The following is a 26501-nucleotide window of genomic DNA, read 5'->3' as shown; positions in this document are numbered from 1 at the left end:
ACAACTAGACACTAGTTGCTTCTTAACAGACATGGAGAGTTGAGGTGCTGACAGTGGTAATTGACGTCAGGACACATTTTAACCAATCAAAATGAATTGAGGTCAAAATCGATGGAAACGGCAACTACCAAACTTTCTTCATATATGGCTTTGATTTCATACATTGGCACATTGGATTGAAGAAAAACAAAAAACGAAATGGATAAAAATCTAATTACCTATATTTACAGTGGGTGGCTCACCTTCATGCCATCCTCCGGCCCCTTTACAGTGGGCTCAGGGGCCGAGGGGGGGCTGGAGTGGGGTGGCTCGCGCCCGGGATTGGGGTAAGGGGGGGAGCGGATGATGACTGTCTTGTTGACCTGCATGACAGGTCTCTGGATGGGGGTGGGAAAGGGGCCGGTGGTAGGGGGACGCATGTGCATAACCATGCTGCCCTGGGGAGGGGGGACCTGGTGGAACACACACACACACTGTTAGCATGGCAACACGTCTCAGTATATATGCATGGGTATTTTTCTTTATGCAAATATTAAGGGGGTTGCGGAGATGTGTGCAAAGCTACAAATATTTTCCAGACTGAATTCTAAAATGACATTTCATCAAATTGCTTTATGCTCGTGACATAAACGTACACTAAGGTCTTGAGAGGCCATTGTGCCAGAGCAGTTCAGGGAAGCTGCATGTCAAAACTGATTAGTCATTCAAGTGGTGCAACATCACAGTGATTTGAACAAGCAGAATGATTGAGTTGAGGTTTCTATAACCTTGCCGTGTAGGGGGCACAGCAGGGCCTCATACCAGCCGGTGGCCGGGTCTCTGTAGCAGCAACTACAGGTCAGGCCAGGGCCACTGCAAGCCCAGCCTCGCCGCTGAACGGCCTGCATGGATGAGGTCTTCTGTTTCCAATGAAATGGGAGGGGGAGGCTATATGAGTGTGTATGGGCATCTGGGATTATGTGTCAGGACCGTTTGTGTGTGGTGGGATGGGGTGGGGGGTACCTACTACTGTAAGAGCCTGTAAAAGTGCCTGTAAAATTGTGTTTGTGTGTCTGAGAGTGTGTGAAGTGCACTGGAGGACCTTGATTGTCAGTTGACCTAGTTGTTGATTGTAGAATGTGAACAGTAACTAGTACTACCAAGGTGCGTGTGTGTACCTAATGTGTGTATGACTGTGTTGGGTCATACCTGCTGGTTGTAATGCCCAGGCAGAGGGCCCACGGGGCCAGACTGCTTCCCACTGGGGCTGGCAGACCCTGGTCTGATGGGAGAGAGAGGGAAAAATATAGGTTTACCATTGGCTTGCAATTACATCTATATCATCACTTTAATGCCATTATATGATCACTAAATGTTTTATTAAATATTGGACAAACTAGAAGTAAACGGAGCTGTGCTGTCAGTTTCTTGACAAGTCTAAACATTTTACTGGCAGCGAACCATGTAGAATCCTTTGGCATGTTACAATAAAATTAACACGTTTATAAGGATATGAACTAAGAGAAGTCGTTTTGTGATTTGACATAAGTTTCAAGGTGACACTCAGCTGTTCCAGCTCACCTGTTGTATCCTCCAGGCATGCCCTGGGAGTGATTGGGCTTGTCAGAGAACTGGAAGCCTATCTTTTCCATCTGGGAGGTCTGGAGAAGGACAACAAACAAACACCCCATTAAATATACAAGTAAGAACATCTCAATGCCATCTATGAAATGTTGTGGCATTAAAGTGATAGTTCACCCAAATGACAAATTCACTACAGTTGTTCCTTACCTTGTAAGTAGTATACGGACCAGTAGACATTGGGAAATTCTGCAAAAAAAATCAAGTAATTTTGTAATTTAGGTGAACTATCCCTTCTATTTCAAAGGGATGGGTTTCACTACATTCAATGTGCATTTTTGTTTGTTTATACATGAAATGTTTCCAAATCCAACCTAAAGCTAACATTTATCAATCATTAGGGTAGTTAAGCTGTAACATTGTTGGAAGGGACACTTGGTGGGTCTGTAGAGCTCACCTCTCTACTGCCGGTCATGACAGGGGGCTGGGAGCCAGGGGGGAGCATCCTGCGGGCAGCTCCGACGGAGAGGTTCTGGCCCTGCTGGAGCTGGATGGATTGGGGCAGGATGAGGTGCTGCTGGGCAGAGCCATAACGCAGCTGGGAGCCCGGCAAGGGCATGGTCACCTGGAGCGAGAGAGAGAGAGGAAGGATCATTGTTCGGGCCTTTTAAACATTGAATGAAGAGAGTATAATGTTTCCATTAGAAGCCAAGCAAACTGTTCCTTCAAACTAAGTGTGCCACTGACAGAGTTGTTCCCCTTACCTGGATGAGCTGGGAGTCCATGAGCTGGGAGGAGCTCATGCCAGGGCCCTGGTTCATCTGGCCGTCGTAGACCATGGCCTGGCTACCGTTCATGGGCTGGTAGTGGGAGCCCGACTGGGGCTTGACCATGTCCGATGGCTGCATGCCCGGGAAGGCCGAATAGGGCCCCTTCAGGGGGCCACCGCCTGACAGCACCATGGGGTTAGGCTGAGACAGATTGGGATGCATGTACACCTGGGACCTGAAGGAGGGAATGGAGTTGAACATCTCCTGGGACTGGGAGACGGGAAGGCCTCCCCGGAGACCGAGCTGGGCCTGCAGAGAGGTGTGTAGGGAGATGGGGATCTGCTGGGCAGCCGCGGCCGCCTGCGTACACACACAAGAAGGAGTGAATTATAATATTACATTTTACCCTCCCCCCACCAGTGCATTTATGACAAATTAGACATATCACAAATTGCCATGCAAAATGTCATTTTTGACCCAGCAAAAATCAAGCACTTTTGGCATGTATCACAAAAAAAATTGAAATCCAGGAAGCACCGATTATTGCCCAAAATAAATATAATACAATATGAAGGCTATTCCATGTGAGAAATTGCCAAGAAACTGAAGATCTCATACACTGCTGTGTACTACTCCCTTCACAGAACAGCACAAACTGTCTCTAACCAGAATAGACAGGAGTGGGAGCACAACTGAGCAAGAGGACAAGTACATTAGTGTCTAGTTTGAGAAACAGACACCTCACAAGTCCTCAACTGGTAGATTCATTAAATAGTACCCGGAAACCACCGGTCTCAACGTCAACAGTGAAGAGGCGACTCCAGGATGCTGGCCTTCTAGGCAGAGTTGCAAAGAAAAAGCCATATCTCAGACTGGCCAAATTTTTTTTTAAAGATTAAGATGGGCAAAAGAACACAGACACTGGACAGAGGAACTCTGCCTAGAAGGCCAGCATCCAGGAGTCGCCTCTTCGCTGTTGACGTTGAGACCGGTGGTTTCCGGGTACTATTTAATGAATCTACCAGTTGAGGACTTGTGAGGTGTCTGTTTCTCAAACTAGACACGAATGTACTTGTCCTCTTGCTCAGTTGTGCACCGGGGCCTCCCACTCCTCTTTAGAGACAGTTTGTGCTGTTCTGTGAAGGGAGTAGTACACAGCAGTGTACGAGATCTTCAGTTTCTTGGCAATTTCTTGCATGGAATAACCTTCATTTCTCAGAAGAAGAATAGAAGTTATTTGTTTCTGGTCATTTTAAGCCTGTAATCAAACCCACAAATGCTGATGCTCCAGATACTCAACTAGTCTAAAGGAGGACCGTTTTATTGCTTCTTTAAAATCAGGACAACAGTTTTCAGCTGTGCTAACATAATTGCAAAAGGGTTTTCTCTAATGATCAATTAGCCTTTTAAAATTCTAAACTTGGATTAGCTAAAACAACATGCCATTGGAACACAGGAGTGATGGTTGCTTATAATGAGTCTGTACGCACATGTAGATATTCCATTAAAAATCAGCCGTTTCCAGCAACAATTGTCATTTAACAATGTCTACACTGTATTTCTGATCAATTTGATGTTATTTTAAATGGACAAAAAAAAGTGTATTTCTTTTAAAAACAAGGACATTTCTAAGTGACCCCAAACTTTTGAACGGTAGTGTATATAAAGAAGAAAAATAATTGGAATTGGACCTGTTGGTAGCTCTGCTGCTGGGTCATGGTTGGGGGCACCAGACGAGGCTGGCTGGGAAAGACATGGCCGTCCAGATACAGCGGGGGGACATGGTTACCTACAGAGACGGAAATACAATTGTTATTTCAAATGTATAATAATAATGCACAGATTTACATTTCATACAACGCATAGTCTTTTGGCAAATATAGCAATAATGTCAATGTTTAATGTGCGAGTGTCCTCTTACCCTGCATGGACATGGAAGGCGCCACGGAGGCAATGGGCATGGGGGGCATGGACACCCCTCCGAAAGAGCTGTAGCTCACCCCGCTGGAGGAGCCCACGCTGCAAGGGGGCTGGGCGCCAGAGGCACCCCCACCAGGAGAGCCCTGCTCGGGGAGAGACTGGGAGTTCTCCCACGCCTTACGGGCCGACTCCATCTGAGAAAAAGGGGGCGAAGGGATAGAAATGGTCGGTGAAATTACACAAAATCTTTTGTGTTTACTAACGTTTATTTGATCTAACCTTTACTTAGCCAGGTAGGTAACTGAGAATTACATTTATTTAAGACTAGTGTTTAGAGATGTCTGGAGTGTGGAGAGTGTGAGGCAGTGGGGTGTGTACCTTGAGTGTGAGGTCAGCACTGGGGAAAGAGATGGGGTTGAGGTTGATGCCAGGCTGCAGGTGGTCTCTACGCAGCATGGGAATGGCCTGGGTCAGGGCCGGCTACACACACACAAAGGTTATACACATCAACAACTAGCCAATGACATCCTTTGTCCATTTTACATCTCATTTATGATATTTATTTTATCAAGCCACTTCAAGTGTAGCACTTGAAGGATTCCTTTTAATAGCCCACCTTATAATCATGAGGTGACAATGGGAATCCAGTTGAACTCAGTATATTTGTACTCACATTGCTGACGAGGGCGTCCTGCAGCTTGGTGACAGGGTTGGAAACGGGCACTGGGGTGGAACCGGGTGGCAGACTAAAGTCAGAGTCCTTGGCACTGACACCAAACTCGATGGGTGGCACAGGCAGCACTGTGTCCACATGGAGGTCCACGCCGTTGACGGGAGTGATGGGCCTCCCCTCCAGACGCTCCACACCCTCCGAGCCCTTGCGGTGCTTGAGTGAACGTTCGTTGCCGATGGGACCGGGCTTGTGCTGCTCCTTGCTCTGCTCAGGGCCCGCGTCAGAATCCTCAGAGTTGGGCTCACTGCCTGTGAAGGAGACCTGCTTGGTCCACGAATCTCCTCCAGATGACTGGATTGAGAGAGCTGAGGGAAGGAATAGAACCATAGAACCAATGTATTATGTTATACAGTTGACAGCACAAGAATGTTCCTATGTAGTTTGGAGGGAAAAGCTGAGTATGGGAAACAGTTATCAGATGGGGTGGAAGATGAGGTGTGTGAAGGCTGGAGTGTTGCCCCTACTCCTACCTGAGCTGTTAGTCTCCCAGATTTCTGTGCCCAGGTTGTTGGCAGAAAGTCCCTCTTCTGGCTGATCAATGGTCATGCCACCCTGCTTCTTGGCAAACCGCGGGGGCATCTTGGAGGTGATCGGTCTGTTTTTTACTGGAACCTGCAGTGTGGCAAAGAAATGCTTTTTTTTCCATAGATTAAGTACAACACAGCACCTCAAGTCATGTACAACTATACTTAACATAACATATGATTGAGATATTTAGGAAAAAACAGTATGTTGTTAAAGAAGTATCGTTGCTTGCATGAATCCATTAGCAATTATGTCCCCGATTGAGTCTGTAATACCAACATGTTTCAAACAGACCACCATAGTCCCTGTGCCCAAGAACACAAAGGCAACCTGCCTAAATGACTATAAACCCGTAGCACTCACGTCCATACCCATGAAGTGCTTTGAAAGGTTGGTAACGACTCACATCAACACCATTATCCCAGAAACCCTAGACCCACTCCAATTTGCATACCGCCCAAACAGATCCACAGATGATGCCCTCTCTATTGCACTCCACACTGCCCTTTCCCACCTGGACAAAAGGAACACTTATGTGAGAATGCTATTCAATGACTACAGCTCAGCGTTCAACACCATAGTACCCGCAAAGCTCATCGCTAAGCTAAGGATCCTGGACTTCCTGGCTAAGGATCCTAAACACCTCCCTCTGCAACTGGATCCTGGACTTCCTGACGAGCCACCCCCAGGTGGTGAGGGTAGGTAGCAACACATCTGCCACGCTGATCCTCAACACTGGAGCTCCCCAGGGGTGCGTGCTCAGTCCCCTCCTGTACTCCTTGTTCACCCATGACTGCAGGGCCAGGCACGACTCTAACACCATCTCTTTCTTTCTCTCTCTCGGAGGACCTGAGCCCTAGGACCATGCCCCAGGAATACCTGACATGATGACTCCTTGCTGTCCCCAGTCCACCTGACTGTGCTGCTGCTCCAGTTTCAACTATTCTGCCTTATTATTATTCGACCATGCTGGTCATTTATGAACATTTGAACATCTTGACCATGTTTTGTTATAATCTCCACCCGGCACAGCCAGAAGAGGACTGGCCACCCCACATAGCCTGGTTCCTCTCTAGGTTTCTTCCTAGGTTTTGGCCTTTCTAGGGAGTTTTTCCTAGCCACCGTGCTTCTTCACCTGCATTGCTTGCTGTTTGGGGTTTTAGGCTGGGTTTCTGTACAGCACTTTGAGATATCAGCTGATGTACGAAGGGCTATATAAAATCAATTTGATTGATTTGATTGATTGATTGATCATTAAGTTTGCAGACGACACAACAGTGGGCCTGATCACCGACGAGACAGCCTATAGGGAGGACCTGGCCGGGTGGTGCCAGAATAACAACCTATCCCTCAACGTAACCAAGACTAAGGAGATGATTGTGGACGACAGGAAAAGGAGGATCGAGCTCGCCCCCATTCTCATCGACGGAACTGTAGTGGAGCAGGTTGAGAGCTTCAAGTTCCTTGGTGTCCACATCAACAACAAACTAGGATGGTTCAAACACACCAAGACAGTCATGAAGAGGGCACAACAAAGCCTATTCCCCTTCAGGAAACTAAAAATATTTGGCATGGGTCCTGAGATCCTCAAAAGGTTCTACAGCTGCAACATCGAGAGCATTGGTTGCATCACTGCCTGGTACGGCAATTGTTCGGCCTCTGACCGCAAGGCACTAGAGGGTAGTGTGTACGGCCCAGTACATCACTGGGGTTAAGCTACCTGCCATCCAGGACCTCTATACCAGGCGTTGTTAGAAGACGACCCAAAAATGGTCAAAGACCCCAGCCTCCCCAGTCATAGACTGTTCTCTCTACTGCCACATGGCAAGCGGTACCGGAGTGCAAAGTCTAGGACAAAAAGGCTTCTCAACAGTTTTTACCCCCAAGCCATAAGATTTCTGAACAGGTAATTAAATGGCTACCCAGACTACTTGCATTGTGTGCCCCGCAACCCTCTTTTACACTGCTGCTACTCTCTGTTTATCATATATGCAAAGTCACTTAACTATACATTCATGTACATACTACCTCAATTGGGCCGACCAACCAGTGCTCCCGCACATTGGTTAACAGGGCTATCTGCATTGTGTCAAGCCACCCACCAACCCCTCTTTTACGCTACTGCTACTCTGTTCATCATATATGCATAGTCACTTTAACCATATGTACATACTACCTCAATCAGCCTGACTAACAGGTGCCTGTATGTAGCCTCGCTACTTTTATAGCCTCTACTGTATATAACCGGTCTTTTTACTGTCGCTTTATTTAATTAACTTACCTATTGTTCACCTAATACCTTTTTTTGCACTATTGGTTAGAGCCTGTAAGGTTGCATTTCACTGTTGTTTTCGGCGCACGTGACAAATAAACTTTGATTTGAAATTATTTAGATTTTACTCAAAACTGGGTCTATACTCTAGACACCGAAAGCTCTTTTGCCGATTGTTAGTTTTATTTAAATGTCTCAGGCTTATTTGAATGTTCTGTCAACTTACAGGAGCTCCTTGTTCCTTTCTCCTTCTATCGTCTTCCTGTGGGCGCCGCAGCTGTTTCTTGGACAGGTCTTGGAACCCATCTGGACTAGGACCCCCAGAATCCCCCTCAACTGGAAGACACACGTGTGCCACATTAAATCAGTCATCTGGCCCACCAGGTTGAGACCCCTGGTTTAGATTTAATTTGAGCCTTGCTTAATTGACTCAAGTAGGTGTTATTATGAAGTTGGTGCCTAGCATACTCACTGGGGTAGCTGTTGAGGTCGTACTGAGACAGTGGTTTGGCCAGGTCTCCCTTCACAGACCTGGGCTTCATCTCCTTGTCCAGCTTCTTCCCCGAGGGTTCGTTTGCCTGGTGGCCCTCCTCAGACTGCTCAACATTGTAGACTGGGCCTGACTCCTCTGGGCTCCTGCTGGAATCAGGGAGAGACATTCCATGAGTCAGGTGTTACCACTTAAAACATATTATTGTGCGAAAGTGTTGCTAAGGTTTGTTTTTAGAAGCTCCAGTATATTGATGTCTTGAGAATGTTTTGAAACAATTAAGTCAAGACAAAACAATATCAATAGTTTTGTTGAACGTTCTCACACCAAGTTCGCATAAGCCAAAGTTAGCACAGTACTCACCTCTTATGGTTGGAGGACCCTCCATTCTGCCAGCCGTCGTTCCTGTTACAGGAGGGCAGAGCGTTAGGTTTCTCTGAAGAGCGTGTCATCTTGTTCCCATCCACCTCACCCTTCCTGTTCTGCCGGTCCACCAGGGGGCGCTGGCTGGAGAAACTCCTCTTGGCCAGCTCCCTCTTCTCTCCAGACCCAGGATCCCCGTGGCCTGAGTCTGAGTGCACATCTCCCCCGTGTGCCTGCTGCTGCTGCCCTCCCCCACGCTTCTCCCTCCAGTCACTGAAGTCGCTGTTCTCTGAGCCAGTCTCCCAGTCCTCCGCCTGGCCGTGCTGACCACCGGACCTACCCCCCCCTCCGGAGTAGTGGCCACTGGACCAGCCGTCCTCTTTACCTCCCTCCTTGGAGCGGCTCGGCCAGGGGTTCGCGAATCCTTCTGATCCATTGATGTACTCATCGCTGGTCCACTGGCCACTGCCGGGCTCCCTCTCTTGACGTAGTCGGCGGAAACGCGGGGGCTTGTCCTGGCGCGGCGGCCTCCGTCTTCTCAACGGCTGTTGTCCAGGGTTGTCGCTGTCTATGTAGTACTCACCCTCCCCGCTGCGGTCCTCAGCGCCGTTCTCCATGAAGGAACCAGTAGAGCCAGTAAACTTGGGGGTGTATTTGAGGGGCTCACGCTCTGCAGGTGGTCTCCTGGGATAGGTCTCGGTGCCCAAGACGTAGCCGTTCTCCTGCATGGGCCCACCGCCACTGCCAAACTGAGTCCCCCGTCCTCTCCAGGTGGAGATGTCTCTGGAGCCGTTGTTGAACCCTCGGCTGGTGTTGTAACCCCTGCCAGTATCGAGTCTGGGAGGCAGGGAGCGGCCGAAGCCTCCGAACCCCCTGCTGCTGGCTTTGGCCTTGTCGCGGGCATCACTGGCCGCCTGTTCTTCCGTGTACACCTTGTTGGACCTCCAAGAGTCTCGGTCGGCCTTCCTGGTCTCTCCCTGCTCTGGGTAGCTGCCACCCTCTCCGTTTTCAGAGCCCTTCTGGCGTCGCCGCTTGGGCAGCTCCTCATACTCTGAGGTCTCGCTCAGAGTCTCGCTGACGTTGCGCCTCCTCGGCTTCCCCCTCTGCAGGTCCTCCACCTTGACAAAGTCCCTGGGCAGTCCTCTGCCTCTGCCTGGTCTCTGGGTTCCAGCAGCGTCCTTGCTGTTGATATTGTTGTTGTAGCCTCCTCTGGGGTTCTCTCGGCCTCCCCGGCCACCACGGTCTCCTCTTGAACTGAACTCCTTGAAGCCGCCACGGCTCCGACCTCTACCCGTTCCCCTGGCTCCGGCAAAGGCCTGCTCCTCATCGATGAAGATCCAGTTGTTGCGTCGTGGTGCACCAGGCTCCCTGCTCTCCTGGCTGTCTCTGGAGGACTGGCTCTTTCCGCTGTCCCAGCTGTTTTCCTTCGGCAAATCCTCACTGTTGGTACTGGCTGGCCGCTCTATTTTAGCAGGAGCTGGTGGTTGTTGCTTCTCTTCTGGCTGCTTCTCAATAGCAGGCGAGGCCGAGCGTCTGTTACTTACTAGGGGCTGGTTATCTTTCTTCAGGTCATATACGTTGGTGAGCACCTCCTTTTCCAGGCGGTAAGGGACTACCTTCTCCTCCGGCTCCACTTTGGGCTTCTCGTTCTCCTTGTCCTCCACTTTGAGGGCCTTTAGCACAGGCTTCTTGATGGGACCGGTCCTGCGGGTCAGGGTCCTACCGCCAGTCTCAGAGGGCTGGCTTACACTGCTGGCAGGGGTGCTGGAGCCAGGATCAGACCACTGGTTCTGACCACCAACACCAACTTCCTTCTTCTGGCCTCCATCTCGCCTATGGAAGTCTGAGTCAAAAACCTTTTCCTTGGAGGTGTCGAAGACTTCGTCACAGGGTTCAGTGCCGTCCTTCAGGTACCTGTCTTTGGGCTCCTGTTTGGGGTAGCCGCTGTCTGCATGCTGCTGCTGGGGCCGGCTCGGGGCTGAGGAGAGCAGGCCTTGGTCGTGCGGGTGGTGATCCCTGTCGGGACCTTTGCTCTGGTGGTAGGCCTGATGGGAGAGGTCACCAGATGGGTTGTCTAGGCACTCGTTACCACTCTCTTCGTACAAGTCCTGCTGGGAGCATGTCCTGTCACTCCGGTCGTCTGGCTGGCTCCTGTCTGAGCTCTCGTGCTGTCTCTGGTAGGGTGGGGTGAAACTGCGAGGGGGGTAGCCATCTTGGTTCCACAAGGGGTAGGGCTCGGTGGAGGGGGCCCTCCGCTCCTGATGCATGCTTGGATGGCAGCCATCGTCAGAGGGGGACCCTGGGCTGTTCAGGTGGTCTGGCTGCATCCTCGATTTCATAATTCCTACGCAAACACAGAGGAGGTAATCTACAGTTAGAGATGATACAGATGCAGGATTATTTGGAGATCCCATATCAATCTAAATCAGGAAATTCATCATTCCCTTTAGTAAAACAATACTATTTTCTCAGGTCTCACCTGAAGAGTGGACAGCATTGGGGTAGTAGTCCACGGGGGAGCGGCCCTGGGCCATGCGGGGGTCCAAGAAAGGGGGCATCATCATCCAGCGGGGGTCAAAGCCCAGCATGTGTGGGGGGTAGTACCCCCTCGGGGGGTGGCTGGAGCCCGAGGGGGCGGGGTGGCCAGACTGCTGCTGCCAGTGCTGCATTTTATACACTTGGTCCTGAGAGGGGAGGGACGACAGCGCATGAACCCATTATGTTCACACTGGTATAATTATTCACCTCACATAAAAAAGTGACTAGATGCATTTAAAGAAGTGTACTATATGCAGCGAGTGGTTATTTCCTGTTTTGTCAATTGCCTATTGCTGTGCATCCACCACATAACTCATTAAAACACTACACAACAGAACAAAACAAACACACCCGTTGGCCCCCTTCATAATACCCGACGGAAAAGACCTGCTCCTGTGAACTGACGGGCCTTTCTCAAGCTGCTAATCCCACCAGGAATTAGGGAAGGGATAAGGATTTTTGGGGCTGGAGGGAAGGGACTGCTGGGAAAGCATCAGATGACGTTGGCCCGGGCGGCTCACCTGCTGCTGCTTTTGGAAGCGGGGCGGGACGGGCTTGGAGGCCTGGTGGTTTGTGTAGTCGGGCAGGGGAGAAGTGGGCTCAGCCCCGCCATCGTCCTCATTGCGGTAGGGGACGAAGCCCAAGGTGCCCTCTTCCCTGTAGTCCTGCTGGCCGGGGGAGTGCTCCAAGGGACACTCAGTGTCTGGGACAGGAGAGGGAGCGTGTTATAATCCTACTTTTACATAGCTACCCAAGTTTCCAGTGTTGCCATGTTTGCAGTTTTCCAGCCAAATTGGACTACTTTGAAAACGGTGTCGCGGGTGAAAATGTATTTGTCACGGGTGGCAGGTTTTTGGGCTACTTCTAAATTGTACAGCGGCCACCATGGCATTTCTCTTAAAAAAAATATATACATTTCACTGTGACCTGCTGCTGCTGACTATCAGGCAGTGAGCAAGCTGTTATTGAGTGAGTGAACGGTGGAGAGGGGGAGGGCCGAAGGGGTGTGTGTGTGTTGAGAGCACAGGCTGAGAGAGTGCTGCAGCAGAAGCAGTTGAGTCACGGAGACAGCAGCACGCGTACACGTCATGACAACTTTTTACCAGTTGTAGATTGGTCATTACGGAGACGACCTCTAACGCGCTAAAACTGATATAACAGCGACAAAGCATTAGAAAACTACTTCATGAGCACTAGAGCTCTTTGGATAAATTCGCTCAGGAGGTGATTTAGTAGACTAGTAGACTGCATTCTAATGTCAACTTTTCTTATGTCCTAAGAACAGCCTTTAGCCTTGGTATATTGGTCATATACCACACCTCCTCTGGCCTTATTGCTTAATCATAGCAGTCAAAACAAGTTAAATCGACATCCATTGATAGAAAATGATCTGGAGAGATTAAGGTCAATTCATTTTTCCCTTGCAATATATTCTTAAATTCGCAATAATTATTTTGACGGAAAACCAAATTTAGCTTCTTAACCTACATCATTAAAAATGACATCGATATTCCTTCTTAATTCGCTCAATAACGTTATGGGAAAAGGGTTTATTGGATAAATTTGGCAACTCTCGGGGCAAACATTTTTGGGGGCCTAGTTTTCAAGCCTTGTGGGCAGTTTCAGAGGTCATTGGGCTAGAGATTTTAGTTAGTCCTGGCAACCCTGTATGTTTCCTACATTCAGTAATAGCCATACCGTTGAAATTGAGCATTTTACTGAAAGTGCACACTATGACTGAGAATTGCAAGTTAGTATTTTCAACTGATCAATCTGAATAAATAAATGTTTACTAAACAAACACTAATGGCGGTTTGGTGTTACCTTTCGTGCCATATTGCCAGCTCTCCTGGTGGTTTTTGCTCTCTCTCCCAGGGGACAGTGCTGCCTCCTTGCTCTCTGCATCCTTCGCTCCCTCCTCAGACCTTGACAACTGTCTCTCAGTCTTCCCAAACCTCTCGTCTAGCCTCTTGAGCTTCTCGGCGCAGGCGGCAAGTCTCTCCTCACGGGCGCGTCTCTCCTCCTCCTCCCTGCGCCGGCGAGCTCTCTCCACTGCCTCAGAGAGTTCTGGTGATACAAACTTGGCCCGGGCTGGGCCCTGGCGCTCCTCCTGGTCGTCCAGGGGTTCACCCGGGTGGGCCATGCCAGGCCCGGAGCTCTTCTGCTGGGCCTAGAGACGCCACAGAGGAGGGTTCGGGTGTTAATGTGGGGACTACATGGTTTCTGTGTACAATGGACTTAAGACACACGCATATAAATGTGACTCAAGTGTTCTCTTCCTACAGGTGTAAGTACTCTTTATGCTTTAACCTCTTTGGGGTAGGTGGGATGGTAGTGTGCCAACATTCTGTGAAATTGTAGAGCGCGAAATTCATAATAATATTAAACATTCATGAAAATACAGGTGTCTTACATCATTTCAAAGCTTAACTTCTTGTTAACCTCACTAGGGTACGTGGGAAGCTAGCGTCCCACCTTGCCAACATCCAGTGAAATTGCAGAGCGCCAAATTCAAAAATTGAAATACTCATTATACAAATTAATAAAAAACATACAACATACAAGTGTTATACATCGGTTTAAAGATGAACTTCTTGTTAATCCAACCACGGTTTTCAAAAAGGCTTTACGGCGAAAGCATACCATGCGATTATCTGAGAACAGCGCCAAGCAGACAAATCATTACAAACAGTTACCAGCTAAGTAGAGTTACACAAGTCAGAAATAGCGATAAAATTGATCACTTACCTTTGATGATCTTCATATGGTTGCACTCACAAGACTCCCATTTACTCAATAAAATGTTTGTTTTGTTCGATAAAGTCCCTGTTTATATCCAAAAACCTCAGTTTTGTTCGAGTGTTTTGTTCAGTAATCCACAGGCTCAAAAGCAGTCACAACAGGCAGACAAAAAATGTCAAACGATGTCTATAATCAATTCTCAGGTTGTTTTTAGCCTAAATAATCAATAATATTTCAACCGGATAATATCGTCGTCAATATAAAAGGTAAACAAGAAAGGCGTTCTCTCTGTCACGCTCATGAAAAACCTCTGGGACACTGTAGGGTCCACTCATTCAGAGTGGTCTTACGCTCTCATTTTTCAGAATACAAGCCTGAAATCTGTTGACATCTAGTGGAAGCCATAGGAAGTCCAATTTGAGTCCTAAATCAATGGATACTGTAATGGCATTCAATAGAAAACTACAAACATAAAACAATCTCACTCCCTGGATGGATTTTTCTCAGGTTTTCGCCTGCCAAATCAGTTCTGTTATACTCACAGACATTATTTAAAGTTTTGGAAACTGTAGAGTGTTTTCTATCCAAATCTTATATTATATGCATCTCCTAGCTTCTGTGCCTGAGTAGCAGGCAGTTTAGTTTGGGCGCACTTTTAATCCGGAAGTGAAAATAGTGCCCCCTACCCTAGTGAAGTTAATCCAGCCGCTTTGTCAGATTTCAAAAAGGCATTACCGCGAAAGCACACCATGCGATTATCTGAGGACAGCACCCAACGTACAAAAGCATTACAAACATTTTCCAACCAATCAGAGGCGTCACGAAAGTCAGAAATAGCAATAAAATAAATCACTTACCTTTGAAGATCTTCCTCTGTTTGCAATCCAAATGTTCCCAGCTACATCACAAACGGTCCTTTTGTTTTATAAAGTCCTTCTTTATATCCCAAAAAAGTCAGTTTAGTTGGTGGGCTTGACTCAGTAATCCACCGGTTTCCCTCGTTCAAATTACATACAAATAAATCCCAAAAGTTACCAATAAACTTCATCCAAACAAGTCAAACAACGTTTATAATCAATCCTCAGGTACCCTAATATGTAAATAAACAATCAAATTTAAGACCGAGAATAGTATGTTCATTACCGGAGATAAATAACAAAGTGCGGGCCCTCATCCATGTGCAACACTACAGACAAAATGGGAGCCACTTACAAAAACTACGAATTCTAGCAAATTTTTAAAAAAAACAAGCCTGAAACTCTTTCTAAAGACTGTTGACATCTGCTGGAAGCCCTAGTAACTGCAATCTGGGAGGTATTTATTTTATATTCCCATAGACAGCCATTATAATGAGTGGTAAGCTCAAAAAAAATATTTCTGGATGGATTCTCCTCAAGTTTTCGCCTGCCATATCAGTTATGTTATACTTACAGACATTATTTTAACTGTTTTAGAAACTTTATATCCAATACTACCAATTAAATTCATATCCTAGCTTCTGGGCCTGAGTAACAGGCAGTTTACTTTGGGCACCTCAAGTCATCCAAACTTCCAAATACTGCCCCCTACCCCGAAAAAGTTAATGCCTAAACATTAGTTAATCTTACAGTGACCAGTGTGTGTATCTCCATATAAGCTTTTGCATTTATACCCTGGAAGTTGTAATTAAACATTCACTTTTTAATCCCTACAAGGCAATTTGTTGAGTCTTATTTCAATCAAGGGTTATTGATAATAGTCATGTGCATTGTCTGAAGACTTCATGACCACTGATAGGTGAAATGACTGGACAGGCTTCTGCCATACTTCTTTAAACTCAAAACTTCAGAGATCAGTGGTATTGAAGGCTAGGGGACGAGGCAAGGGTAGCAGTCTGAGGCACAGTGGACTCAGGTATGACCTTACCTGTGGTTCTCCAGAGGGGAACCTGCTGTTGGTCTTCCTGTGGGCTATCTGCTCCTGGAAGGCCAGGTAAGCCTCCTCCTCAGGGCCCTCCTGGGGGTACGCCCCCTCTCCTGTGCTCAGCAACAACTGGTGCTCGCGACGCTGGTTCTCCCATTCAGCCCTGGGTCAGAGATAGAGCTCACAATCAGTCACTGCTACAAGGTCACTGCTCTTAAAGCTACAGAAATAACACCAACAATATTCTATTCAGTCACAAACACAAAGGGGGTGGGGGTAATTTCACCACATCTTGTTCTTTTCGGCGTGCTCCTCCTCATCGTCACTGAACTTGAGTTTCTCGCCATAATCCACTTCTTCATGGATACCTGGAATGGTAAGAGAACAACATTTTTATCAAGGTCAATCTAGTTCTGCTACGGCACATCCACAGAAATGTTGTTTCAGTCTTTGTATGATGCAATAACAGAAAGCCCCCCCACCTGCCCAGCCGTCTTCACAGTCGTTGTCCAGCTCATCCAGATCCTTCAGGTCCTCTGGGTTGATGATGGCCGGACGAGGGGGTCTGTCACCGGGCCGACGGATGGGTCTGGAGGAGAGGTTGCGGGAGGGCCCACGGATGAAGCGGTTTTCTTCTCTCCTAACCTCACCGCTATAAGGAGATTATGAACATGGGGAGGTGAGAGACCTGTGATTATTTTTGCAAAGAAAACAAAAGAATTCACAGAATCTTCAATTGTATTATCCTTTTTAATCTTTCATTATTTTAACTGAGCATCGCTTCCAGACAGTAGGCATATGCAGGTGACAACTTACTTGACAGGCTCTTGGTTGATGTTGGGGTAGGGCTGTCTGAAGGTGGGCCGGTTGTCAAAGCGAACTGGGGCGACCACAGTGACAGGGCCAGTGTGTTCAGCAGTGCCGGGAGCATCACGAGTCTCTTTGGGGCACATCTGAAAACCAATAGACAAAAAGTATACAGTCAGAACAGAACCTTGCATTAAGGTGTCATGAAGTGAAAATAAATTAAGAGTATTATTGTGCTACTTACGAAGGCAGGCAGCATGTCGTGGTAGGTGGTGGTGGTGGTAGGGTGGTGGAGCTGGTGATGGTTCAGGGCAGGGGGGGTGGGCCTGCGGAGGGGCTGGGCAGGGCGCAGACAGGGCTCCTTGGGCTCTAGGACTGAAGGGGCGCTGACAACGGTGGCAGGGGTGGGACTGACCATGGAGGCAGAGAGGGCGGCAGAGGGGGGAAGAGGTGGAGGGGGGCTTCCAGTCTCAGCTACGCCGCTGGCCTTGCCCTCGGAATCTGAGGGCAGGCCTGCTGGCAGGAAGGAGGGCACAAGGTTCCTCCCACCACCCTCCCTCCAACTTGTCACATCTGGAAAGACAAGAGGAAAACAAATTTGAGAAAACAAGCCTGTGTCTAAGGAGTTAGAAGGTGAAATTGCAGTGTATTCAGTTTTTTTAAGTATGTCCACAATATTTTCCCACAGCACTTATTAGCAACTATGCTGTGAGGCTGCTCCACTATTCATAATTTAAAGGCATGTGGATTCCTTTTGAACTGGAGTACATGTTTGTGCCACCACAGCTATGTCCACTGGACTCACTCTGGGGGCGGAGGCTTGGTCCGGGCCCATACGACGGATCGAAGGCGCTTCTTTCCTTGCCAGCCTTGTCCTGTTCCCCAGCAGCCTTCAGCGTTGGAAATTCCTCGTGAGAGAAGGGCTGCAGTCGGTTTGAGGCCCTTAAACCTGCTGTCGCCATGGAAACAAGAGGCACAGCTGTCAGTCACAGCAGAGTCAAAAGAAACGGAGGCTGATGGAAAATCATGAGGTGGAGGCATGCAGTAAATTGACACGTCTGATAGCACCTCCATCAATGTTGACCAAAGAGAAAGTAATTTTGAACAGTCAAGTTTTCCATTCCAACTCACCATCTAGTTCTACGGCCTTTCCATTTAGCTGGGCCCATTGCTTTGGTCCACCTGTGTTTGTGCTCTGTGGAAACAACAGAGGAAATTGTATTAAAGAGATTTCAGTCTTGGAGGTGTGTTTCCTGACCAATTTTGCATTCGGGTTGGAAGCCTATTTCACTTCCTTAAAATACCCAGAATGGATTGAAGATTACTCGAGTTACAGTGCCTTGCGAAAGTATTCGGCCCCCTTGAACTTTGCGACCTTTTGCCACGTTTCAGGCTTCAAACATAAAGATATAAAACTGTATTTTTTTGTGAAGAATCAACAACAAGTGGGACACAATCATGAAGTGGAACGACATTTATTGGATATTTCAAACTTTTTTAACAAATCAAAAACTGAAAAATTGGGCGTGCAAAATTGTTCCGCCCCCTTAAGTTAATACTTTGTAGCGCCACCTTTTGCTGCGATTACAGCTAGCTGTAAGTCGCTTGGGGTATGTCTCTATCAGTTTTGCACATCGAGAGACTGAATTTTTTCCCCATTCCTTCTTGCAAAACAGCTCGAGCTCAGTGAGGTTGGATGGAGAGCATTTGTGAACAGCAGTTTTCAGTTCTTTCCACAGATTCTCGATTGGATTCAGGTCTGGACTTTGACTTGGCCATTCTAACACCTGGATATGTTTATTTTTGAACCATTCCATTGTAGATTTTGCTTTATGTTTTCTCAGGTCTTTTGCAGACTATCAGGTTTTCTTCCAGAATGGTCCTGTATTTGGCTCCATCCATCTTCCCATCAATTTTAACCATCTTCCCTGTCCCTGCTGAAGAAAAGCAGGCCCAAACCATGATGCTGCCACCACCATGTTTGACTGTGGGGATGGTGTGTCCAGGGTGATGAGCTGTGTTGCTTTTACACCAAACATAACATTTTGCATTGTTGCCAAAAAGTTCAATTTTGGTTTCATCTGACCAGAGCACCTTCTTCCACATGTTTGGTGTGTCTCCCAGGTGGCTTGTGGCAAACTTTAAACGACACTTTTTATGGATATCTTTAAGAAATGGCTTTCTTCTTGCCACTCTTCCATAAAGGCCAGATTTGTGCAATATACGACTGATTGTTGTCCTATGGACAGAGTCTCCCACCTCAGCTCTAGATCTCTGCAGTTCATCCAGAGTGATCATGGGCCTCTTGGCTGCATCTCTGATCAGTCTTCTCCTTGTATGAGCTGAAAGTTTAGAGGAACGGACAGGTCTTGGTAGATTTGCAGTGGTCTGATACTCCTTCCATTTCAATATTATCGCTTGCACAGTGCTCCTTGGGATGTTTAAAGCTTGGGAAATATTTTTTTATCCAAATCCGGCTTTAAACTTCTTCACAACAGTATCTCGGACCTGCCTGGTGTGTTCCTTGTTCTTCATGATGCTCTCTGCGCTTTTAACGGACCTCTGAGACTATCACAGTGCAGGTGCATTTATACGGAGACTTGATTACACACAGGTGGATTGTATTTATCATCATTAGTCATTTAGGTCAACATTGGATCATTCAGAAATCCTCACTGAACTTCTGGAGAGAGTTTGCTGCACTGAAAGTAAAGGGGCTGAATAATTTTGCACACACAATTTTTCAGTTTTTGATTTGTTAAAAAAGTTTGAAATATCCAATAAATGTCGTTCCACTTCATGATTGTGTCCCACTTGTTGATTCTTCACAAAAAAATACAGTTTTATATCTTTATGTTTGAAGCCTTAAATGTGGCAAAAGGTCGCAAAGTTCAAGGGGGCCGAATACTTTCGCAAGGCACTGTATCTGTAATGAATTTTGACTGAGTAGGTTTTAGTTGCTCAATTTTACATCTAAGGTATTTCGCAAGTAAAAGAAATGCGCAACGTGTGTAAACAGTCGGAGCTGCTAGTCTAACCATCTATGCTATTGATTAGTGAGCAATCACCGCAGCTCTTCACCCCATGTTAGGGGGCAAATAGACATCAAAACCCAACCTTCATTTACCTAGTATGACGACCGGATGTTCCAAACATTTTAGAAAAGATTGACTTTATGCCTAAAATTATCCTATTTACACTTTGTAGTCAATTTTGACACGAGAATAACTTTCAGACTCATATCGATGCCAAATAGGCCATTTTCAAAGGGATTCATTGCTTCTTAAAGGCAGTCACTCTTAAGAAAAAAAAATCACAATTCAAAGTGAAACCGAAAGATGTAGATGACAAAAATTTAGAGGCCAAGCCCACCTCCTGACTGGCTACCGGTGTGGGCTTCTGGAGATTGGAGACAGATTTCTGCAAAGCCAGCTGTGGCTGCAACTCCAGCAGCTGTGCTGTTGATGCAATGGAACTGAGGGAGGGGAGAGAGAGAGAGAGGGAACAGTCACTCCAGAGATAGACTAGATAGATATACATCTTGATACAGACATGCCATACTGCGCAGTTTCACTTTTACACGTTACAGAACTTGGACACTTGTAACCCAGCTATAAACTCTTGATGAATTTACCCCAGCCAAATAGTGAAGAATTAGAAATAAATAGTACTCCCACTCTGTTCTTTCTCACTTGCCAGGCAACATAACACAAACCGACTCACTTTTCTGTTATCAAATGACTACATTTTAGTCATTGAGCCAAAGGCTCTTATCCAGAGCGACTTACAGTAGTGAGTGCACGCACACATTTTTCTTACTTTTCATACAGGTGCCTCATGGAAATCGAACCACAACCCTGGCATTGCAAGCGCCATGCTCTATCAACTGAGCCACATGGGACCAGTGTGAAAAATGTCATGCCTGCTATGCAAATAACACTAAAAAGTAGCAACATGAACGCTGGTTTTATAAATGCCATATGTTTGGTGTTCAATCAACATTGCCATATACTCACTGTATCCTCAGTCTTCCTGCGCCCACTCCTCCAGCCACCCACAGACTCACACACCAAACAGAGTGGTCACTTCCCACCAATCAACTCCCACACACAGACAGCTCTACAGCCTGCATTTGAGCTAACCTTGAGGTAGCAAACACGAACGCCTCTCAAGTCTGACACAAGGCTATCTTTCCTGCAGCTGTACATGGGGCTAATGCCTTGATCACACCTAGTGTCATTGCGTAAAATTCAACTTCTGCTCAAAATTCAACTTCTGCTACCATTTCTGTCAAGCCGTTTACACATACAGTTTGGCACCACACAGAACGCACTGCAACTGCAACGCTGCAAGTCAAACGCAGCCTTCCATTGGAAATTAATGTACTTCTGGTGTACCAAAATGCAATGACGCTGTCTGTGTGATCGAGACGTACACTACCTTTCAAAGGTTTGGGGTCACTGAGAAATATCCTTGTTTTTGAAAGAAAAGCACATTTTTTGTCCATTAAAATAACATAAAATTTATCAGAAATACAGTGTAGACATTGTTAACGTTGTAAATGACTATTATAGCTGGAATTGGCTGATTTTTAATGGAATATCTACATAGGCGTACAAAGGCCCATTATCAGCAACCATCACTCCTGTGTTCCAATGGCATGTTGTTTTAGCTAATCCAAGTTTAGCATTTTAAAAAGGCTAAATGATCATTAGAAAACCCTTTTGCAATTATGTTAGCACAGCTGAAAACTGTTGTCCAGATTAAAGAAGCAATAAAACTGGCCTTCTTTAGACTAGTTGAGTATCTGGAGCATCAGCATTTGCGGGTTTGATTGCAGGCTCAAAATGACCAGTAACAAATATTCTCGTTCTGTTCTGAGAAATGAAGGATATTCCATTCGAGAAATTGCCAAGAAACTGAAGATCTCGTACACTGCTGTGTACTACTCCCTTCACAGAACAGCGCAAACTGTCTCCCACTCCTGATACTCAACTAGTCTAAAGGAAGGCTAGTTTTATTGCTTCTTTAAAATCAGGACAACAGTTTTCAGCTGTGCTAACATAATTGCAAAAGGGTTTTCTAATGATCAATTAGCCTTTTAAAATTCTAAACTTGGATTAGCTAACACAACGTGCCATTGGAACACAGGAGTGATGGTTGCAGATAATGGGCCTCTGTACGCCTAAATAGATATTCCATAAAAATTCAAATCAGCTGTTTCCACCTACAATTGTCATTTACAACATTAATAATGTCTACACTGTATTTCTGATCAATTTTATGTTATTTTAAAACTGACATTTTTTTTTGCTTTTCTTAAAAAATAAGGACATTCCTAAGTGACCCCAACCGTTTGAACAGTAGTGTGTGTACGTGTTTGAACGCATCCCTAAAGAAGTGCACACAGACAGCACTGTCTGTACAGAAACACAAACCTCAGCAAAGTGTGTACCAGGTGAACAAATACCCTTTTCTTTGCTCACCAACGCCTCCATCACTCATTCTTGCATCATCCAATGTTACACTTTGGTTGTGTAAAAGATGACTCGTTCCCTCAGAAAACAAAACCTATTGAATTAATTTAACATATTGCATCATAGCAAAACATTAATCCAAGAGTGCATCTCAATAGTCTATAGCGGCATTCTTTCCTCATCTCCAATAATTAATCTGGAATAACCTGTAAAAAATGATTACATCACAGAATTTAATGCACATCACTTGTCAGTTTTCAGATCAGTGAGACGACACAGTCATTTTAAACTACTGAGACTATAAATCATTAGGCCGCTGTTAGCCTACTTCTATTTCTCCCTGGAACTTAATTGAATATATAGCACTGATTGACCAGTGTTCACTCAATTGGTTTCTTCAATGTACATCAGCTGCTGATTGAAATGGCAAGATTGAAAATCCGTAGACACAGCAATCTTCAAGAAACTGAGTTGGGTATAAATGCATTCATCTGCTATCCAGACCACCTTTCCCAGGGTCTGTTCCGGGCTCTCTCACCTACCTCTTTTGATCGGTTTGTTCCTGTGTGTTTGCCCATCCTGTTCCGTCTTTGGGCACGATAATCACGTTTGGATCGTTTCCTTTGTTCTCTGACTTCAGGCTCGGCAGGTGAGCAGGTGGGGGCATGCGCCGGGCTGCGGCCACTTTGCCAAGACTCTGTAAGCCATGTCGCGGAACTGCTGGGAGGAAGAGGGGGAGTGAGCGGACACAAACGGAGGGAAGGAGAGAGGTGTGAATAAAGCTCTTCGCAAACTTTATGTATTGGTCAAGCTTCATGGGCCATTCAAATCCTTAAAGCCATACACATAGGAGTTGAACACAGAAGTACTTGAGAAAGAATGGACAATGACTTACCTGCGGTTTTCTGAGTTTCTATAGACTTTCCCTTGTACTTATCAAATAGGCTGAGTGAGGAGTACTTGCTTTTCCCATCCTTGGACTTGGTTATTTGCCCCAAACGATCGGACATTGCGATGAAATGTCATCGAGTATGAAAATGTTTCTATGCGCCTCTTCTTGTGCCTTCTTTTTCTGCAGAGAGAATAGAGGACACAATGTTATCTAACAAACTACAGCAGCTTAGAATTGGAAAGGAATATCCTATCTATTCTACAGCGTGACAGAAAAGTAATTCAATTTCCCAAATGCAACGTTTAAAGGATCCCCAAACTCATTGCTAAACAAAAAAACAAGGCCTACCAGCTAACTACACATTCCACAGCAAAGACTAAATGCAGCTCTGGCAAGGGAAAAGACTGAGAACAGTCATTGATTAAAAACAACATTGGGGGGGCTAAATATTCACATAAAACATTTTTGATTAAATGGTCAGTCAGGCACATCCAAATACACATGACCAGTTCTGCGTAGTTTTAAGTACATAATATCAAGGGTGGTCTGGAAAGCATCACTCTTCACAATCACGCAGCAAGGCACACACAAATATTTAAAGGGGGTTTATAGCCATAACAACAGGGCAGTAGAGGATGCAGTCTACCACTGACGGTTCAAAGCAACAACGTTCAGAGACAGCAAAGATGAGGGCCACTAGCAGTATGGAAGACTGCCAGACAGTCTTCTAGTGGTGAGCAGTGGTAAAACTGAACAAATGCAGATGGTTCCACATAGAACAGGCATGGAAAATATGTTCAAATAACACTTCTGAAATCCTCCTTTCCTTCAAGACAACTGGTGTGAGAGAAGTGGAAAATGAAATAGGAATGCCAGTGCCATAATCCTGCTTAGAATAGGGGTGTTAAGGGAAAGGAGATAAGGATAGGAAACCAGTTGTAACCACAGACACTTCCAGGATCACAGTGGACTTCAGAGAGACTACTGCTCTAGAGAGCTGCTCCTGGGCTTTCAGGGTATAGAGTAAACAACTATTCATAGATGGCATGACACGGCCAAGTGATGGAGGAGCAATTGTTATGAACGTTCTATAACTGCCCTCCTTCGGCAGCGCCATAGTGGTGCCCTAAAGTGGTGATAAGCCCAGTCATTCTGGATGGATGCTAACTACAGTTTAGTCTAAATTGCACTATAAAATCTAAATATTTGTCACATGCTCCAAATACAACAGGAGTAGGTAGACCTTACCGTGAATTGATTTCTTACAAGCCCTTAACCAACAAAGCAGTTCAAGAAAGAGCGAAGAAAATATATTTTACAAATAAAAAAAGTATCAAAATAATAACGAGGCTATATACACTTTAGTCGAGGTAATTTGTACATGCAGGTATGGGTAACATATAGCTAGTGCGTAGCAGCATTGTAAAAACAAATGGAAGGGGGGTGTCAATGTAAATAGTCCGGGTGGCCATTTGATTAATTGTTCAGCAGTCTTATGGCTTGGGGGTAAAAGCTGTTAAGGAGCCTTTTGGTCCTGGACTTGGTGCTCCGGTACTGCTTGCCGTGCGGGAGCAGAAAGAACAGTCTATTACTTGGGTGACATGGGTCTGACAATCTGATGGGCCTTCCTCTGACACTATAATTTCTGGAAATACGATGACATTGTTAAAAGTAGTCAAATATTTAGTAGGAAACAACTTTGCCCGCATTATCATGTCGTCAAACTTACAGATGGCAATGCTGTCAACAGCAAAAATAGCAAGCAATGCTAATGCTAGCTAGCTAAAACCCAGTGGCCTCCAATCTTAGCTAGCTAGCTAACATTATATACTGCATATTAAGTAAATCTGGTGACATCAAAATGACAAAGGGTTTTCCTACAAATTATTTGCCTCCTTTCGAATGTCACTCATTTCCAAGTAAATGTAATGTCAATTTAATGATCAAATCTTCATCAGCGCTCATCAATGATGCATTGAGTAGAATGCTCAGTCGGGCAAGTCCAAAACAAACTTTCAAAATAATATTGTGACAAAACATGCAATCCATGAATAGAATTGGGCAGCCACGCAATCTAGGCCTACTCCTTAACCGACTTTGAATTACTGGAGCTACTTTAACAAAACCCTACTGTGATGAGGGCTATTGCAATTTGTGATCTAGAAATAGTGTTCTCTGATGTGAAAGAAAAAATGGATTACAAAAATGGATACCGGTTAACCTGCTGATACTGATCTGACTGAAGAACCAGACATTGATGCCACCACTTAGAAATTTGAATAGAGTACGCCTACATTCAAGCCGCATCAGGTTCCAGCCTTCAAATTGAAAGGTTGCCTGGGGTACCTCCACTGAGTATTGAGTTTATTATTAGTAACGATACTAGAATTGGTAGAATGGATGTGCCAATTCAAAGTGATAAATCAGCCAATGGATGCATATTGCATGATCTCTCAGAAAGTTAATACAGTGCTCAGAGCACTACATTTCTGCTGATACTGTCCTTGCATTCAATGACCTTGCGGGAAATATACACTGCTCAAAAAAATTAAGGGAACACTTAAACAACACAATGTAACTCCAAGTCAATCACACTTCTGTGAAATCAAACTGTCCACTTAGGAAGCAACACTGATTGACAATAAATTTCACATGCTGTTGTGCAAATGGAATAGACAATAGGTGGAAATGATAGGCAATTAGCAAGACACTCCCAATAAAGGAGTGGTTCTGCAGGTGGTGACCACAGACCACTTCTCAGTTCCTATGCTTCCTGGCTGATGTTTTCGTCAATTTTGAATGCTGGCGGTGCTTTCACTCTAGTGGTAGCATGAGACGGAGTCTACAACCCACACAAGTGGCTCAGGTAGTGCAGCTCATCCAGGATGGCACATCAATGCGAGCTGAGGCAAGAAGGTTTGCTGTGTCTGTCAGCGTAGTGTCCAGAGCATGGAGGCGCTACCAGGAGACAGGCCAAGTACATCAGGAAACGTGGAGGAGGGCAACAACCCAGCAGCAAGACCGCTACCTCCACCTTTGTGCAAGGAGGAGCACTGCCAGAGCCCTGCAAAATGACCTCCAGCAGGCCACAAATGTGCATGTGTCTGCTCAAACGGTCAGAAACAGACTCCATGAGGGTGGTATGAGGGCCCGACGTCCACAGGTGGGGGTTGTGCTTACAGCCCAACACCGTGCAGGACGTTTGGCATTTGCCAGAGAACACCAAGATTGGCAAATTCGCCACTGGCGCCCTGTGCTCTTCACAGATGAAAGCAGGTTCACACTGAGCACATGTGACAGACGTGAGAGTCTGGAGACGCCATGGAGAACGTTCTGCTGCCTGCAACATCCTCCAGCATGACCGGTTTGGCGGTGGGTCAGTCGTGGGGTGGCCTCCATGTGCTCGCCAGAGGTAGCCTGACTGCCATTAGGTACCGAGATGAGATCCTCAGACCCCTTGTGAGACAATATGCTGGCCCTGGGTTCCTCCTAATGCAAGACAATGCTAGA

General features: G+C 46.1%; 1 protein-coding gene across 22 annotated transcripts in view; it reads right to left on the bottom strand.

The window, feature by feature from the left end:
* Positions 1–26501, bottom strand: part of prrc2b (proline-rich coiled-coil 2B) — a 41245-nt gene that overhangs the window by 3208 nt on the left and 11536 nt on the right. Inside the window, exons 2-29 of one of the 22 annotated variants that reach the window (XM_021602484.3) lie at positions 22995–23171; positions 22642–22819; positions 19995–20097; positions 17754–17817; positions 17428–17574; positions 16867–17195; positions 16632–16768; positions 16298–16467; positions 16102–16183; positions 15819–15978; positions 12996–13341; positions 11693–11874; positions 11113–11317; positions 8634–10977; positions 8253–8419; positions 8007–8116; positions 5454–5595; positions 4924–5288; positions 4629–4730; positions 4252–4444; positions 4022–4119; positions 2325–2690; positions 2018–2185; positions 1771–1809; positions 1561–1640; positions 1189–1261; positions 768–899; positions 219–452 (exon numbers count right to left, since the gene is read on the bottom strand). In XM_021602484.3, coding sequence (XP_021458159.3) covers positions 225–452; positions 768–899; positions 1189–1261; positions 1561–1640; positions 1771–1809; positions 2018–2185; positions 2325–2690; positions 4022–4119; positions 4252–4444; positions 4629–4730; positions 4924–5288; positions 5454–5595; positions 8007–8116; positions 8253–8419; positions 8634–10977; positions 11113–11317; positions 11693–11874; positions 12996–13341; positions 15819–15978; positions 16102–16183; positions 16298–16467; positions 16632–16768; positions 16867–17195; positions 17428–17574; positions 17754–17817; positions 19995–20097; positions 22642–22819; positions 22995–23109 — 6825 coding nt within the window. In that variant the 5' untranslated portion in view covers positions 23110–23171 and the 3' untranslated portion in view covers positions 219–224. The remainder of the gene's footprint in view (positions 1–218; positions 453–767; positions 900–1188; positions 1262–1560; positions 1641–1770; positions 1810–2017; positions 2186–2324; positions 2691–4021; positions 4120–4251; positions 4445–4628; positions 4731–4923; positions 5289–5453; positions 5596–8006; positions 8117–8252; positions 8420–8633; positions 10978–11112; positions 11318–11692; positions 11875–12995; positions 13342–15818; positions 15979–16101; positions 16184–16297; positions 16468–16631; positions 16769–16866; positions 17196–17427; positions 17575–17753; positions 17818–19994; positions 20098–22641; positions 22820–22994; positions 23172–26501) is intronic. The other 21 variants (XM_021602478.3, XM_090234517.1, XM_021602482.3 and 18 more) reach the window with 21 other exon arrangements.

Source organism: Oncorhynchus mykiss, chromosome 5, assembly GCF_057628025.1.
Source record: "Oncorhynchus mykiss isolate SJ-2025 chromosome 5, ASM5762802v1, whole genome shotgun sequence".
Classification (NCBI taxonomy): domain Eukaryota; kingdom Metazoa; phylum Chordata; class Actinopteri; order Salmoniformes; family Salmonidae; genus Oncorhynchus; species Oncorhynchus mykiss.
This window is presented reverse-complemented; position numbering and strand designations above follow the sequence as displayed.